Raw genomic sequence first — 2,665 nt, 5'->3', positions numbered from 1 at the left:
TGAACGCACTTGCACCGACAGACATTTTCACGTTAACACTCTACAACTTGCTGTAAGCTTGAGTCATTTCATGTGTTGAGCTTATTTAATACTTAGTGTAGTGGCATTTTGAGTAGTTTTTGCCTGTTTCTTGATTTTGTTGCGTTTTAATATTTTATCCTAAATTATATTTATTTAAATCTTTTGACAGTCTTAACTTTGTTAAGCACTTTACCAGCTGTACCAGCTGCTTTGAAAAGAGCTAAACAAATAAAGTTATTATCATTGTTCAATGACACTCACATTAGTATCGTGGATATGAAGCTACAACCAACTTAGCCTAGCAAAAAGATATACACCTCACTAATAACACTTTATATCTTGTTTGTTTAAGCCGTACATAAGGCGAAGCGTAAAAATGCTAACCAGGCTAGCTTTTTCTACACTGTTGTGCTAAGCTAGCTGGCTGCTGGAACACAGACATGACAGTGGTATCGATGAGAGCTGCAACAATTATTCAATTAACTGATTAGTCAATCAAAATAATATCATTAACCGGCAACTATTTTGTTAGTCACTTTGGTGACTTTGATTTCATGTCTTTCTTTGTCGTACATGATAGTAAACTGAGTATCTTCTTTGCTGTAGTCATGAATTGCACCTAAAAAGGTTTAAACTTGATCTGAAAAAGTTAAATAGGAAACCATGATGTGATGTTTAGTCTCACCTTGTGACAGCATCAAGTCGTGGTAAACTTAAAGAGAGCTTACGTTCAGTAGCCGACAAACCCAACTGAGACACTGTCTGAGAAGAAGAAGGAGGAGTGTTGAAGTGACAGCTGGTCTTATCTAAAGTTTCCTTTTTGCTTTCCTGACCTTTCCTCTATCTCCTCTCTTTCCTTTCATCGCTGACGGTAATGTATTCCTCATGCCAAATTCTTCTCTCTGCATCCTTTATATCACCTTTCTCCTCCACATCTTTACGACATGATGTACCATTCCCTGCATCCCCCCCTTTTTTTCCATTCACTGGCTGCCCATTCCTCTTCTCTAATTTCTGTCCATTCTTTCCTCCTGTGTTCATTACTTTCCCTTCCCGTCTCTGTCTTTTCCATCTCATTGCCTCCTCTCCTCAACACCCTTCCCTCTTCTACATGCTCCTCTTTTTATCCCTCTCCTCCTCCTCCTTATCTTCACCTTCCCTCTGTTTCCTCACATCCCACCCCCTGCCGTCCTCCTCCCTCGTCTCTTCTATCTCTGCCTCCAGCACTGGTTGACTGAGTTGGAGATCTTTGCCATGATCTTTGCGGCGGCGGTGCACGACTATGAGCACACGGGGACCACAAACAACTTCCACATTCAGACAAGGTAATGGATCATAAAATCAAAAATGCATGGCACTGACTCACCCGATCAATGTTTTCATTTACAGCAAGGGGGCTTTATATTCACACTGAGATCGCCTGCAGTGCAGTAATAACACTGCGGAGGGAAACGATCCAAATGAACTCCAAACTCCATGCTGCTGAGAAAAAAAGAGTTTGTTTGTTCTCGGAGACTCAAACGTCCTTGACGTTATCATTGATGAGCACTTCAGTTGATACAGAGAGAGAGAGATAAGACATTATGTCATTAAAATGCTAATAAATAAAGTTTGGAAAGTTAATAATTCTGTTGACAAACATTCTTTTCATAGTTAAAATGTGACAAAGTACAAGAGTCCAATTACTTCAAACCTTTATGAAATGATCCAGATTCTTTTAATTCACTATCAACTTTTTAAAATGTGTCTTATTAATATTTTCCAAATGAAGATATATTTCAGGGAGGAAAGCCCTCCAGATTATCCAAATAAAATCTTCATAAACATCTTACTAGCAGAGGTTTAAACACACTAAAAAAAGTTTATAACCTCCATTTAATCATGTTTTATTGTGTCCATCCTGTATATAAATGACACTGCGAATAAAACTTTATGTGTTTTAGATAAAGTAGAGGAAACCCTTGGGCTTTTTCCTCCTTTTTTCTTGTTTGGATTTTTGGATTTTTCTCAAGAGTCCTCCCTTTTATATCAGACCTCCTTAAGAACATAAAGAACATGAATTATTCTCACATTTAGCATTTTGCTAGAGGTTTACCCTGCTAGTTGCCAGACTGCACCAAGAATGTCTTTTTCACATATTTTTACCACAGCGCCCTCCACAGTGACTGACACACACAGACACAGACAGCAAAGAGAATGACCCAATAAATGAAACTCAGAAAGGAAAAAAGATTTTCAGATCTTTGGCATCCCAAAATCTGGTTCATTATTAAGTGACACATTTTACTGATAAATTTGAGAAGTAGCAACAACTTTGGGTTTGTTATTGCACTTCATGCTGTTATTCTAACATCAACCAGTGACAAACTTCTCCTCGGCTTTCTCTTGACCGGCAGGTCAGACACAGCGATCCTGTACAATGACCGCTCAGTGCTGGAGAGTCACCATGTCAGCGCAGCCTACCGCCTACTGCAGGACGACGACGAGATGAACATCCTCTACAACCTCTCCAAGGATGACTGGAGGTCAGAGAGACAGATACTTCGACAGACAGACAATAACAGATAGAGCGACAGAACAGTGAGACAGCAAAGGGATATAAAAATCTCCCATTCGCAGCACAATGTGAACTTGTCATTAAAAA

The 2,665-nt window shown here is 39.3% G+C and overlaps 1 protein-coding gene across 1 annotated transcript; it reads left to right on the top strand.

Annotated features, from left to right (window-relative positions):
• Window positions 1-1,245: 1,245 nt before the first annotated feature.
• LOC111652737 (dual specificity calcium/calmodulin-dependent 3',5'-cyclic nucleotide phosphodiesterase 1A-like) lies at window positions 1,246-2,609 on the top strand (the record flags this gene model as incomplete). The annotated part of the gene is made up of 2 exons (XM_023403086.2): window positions 1,246-1,346; window positions 2,418-2,609. Coding segments are annotated over 2 exons (273 nt in total), but the record flags the coding sequence as incomplete, so codon positions are not given.
• Between the last annotated feature and the right edge of the window lie 56 nt (window positions 2,610-2,665).

This window comes from Seriola lalandi, unplaced genomic scaffold (assembly GCF_002814215.2).
Source record: "Seriola lalandi dorsalis isolate HSWRI2012SDOR001 ecotype SW California unplaced genomic scaffold, Sedor1 jcf7180001973719, whole genome shotgun sequence".
Lineage (NCBI taxonomy): Eukaryota > Metazoa > Chordata > Actinopteri > Carangiformes > Carangidae > Seriola > Seriola lalandi.
This window is presented reverse-complemented; position numbering and strand designations above follow the sequence as displayed.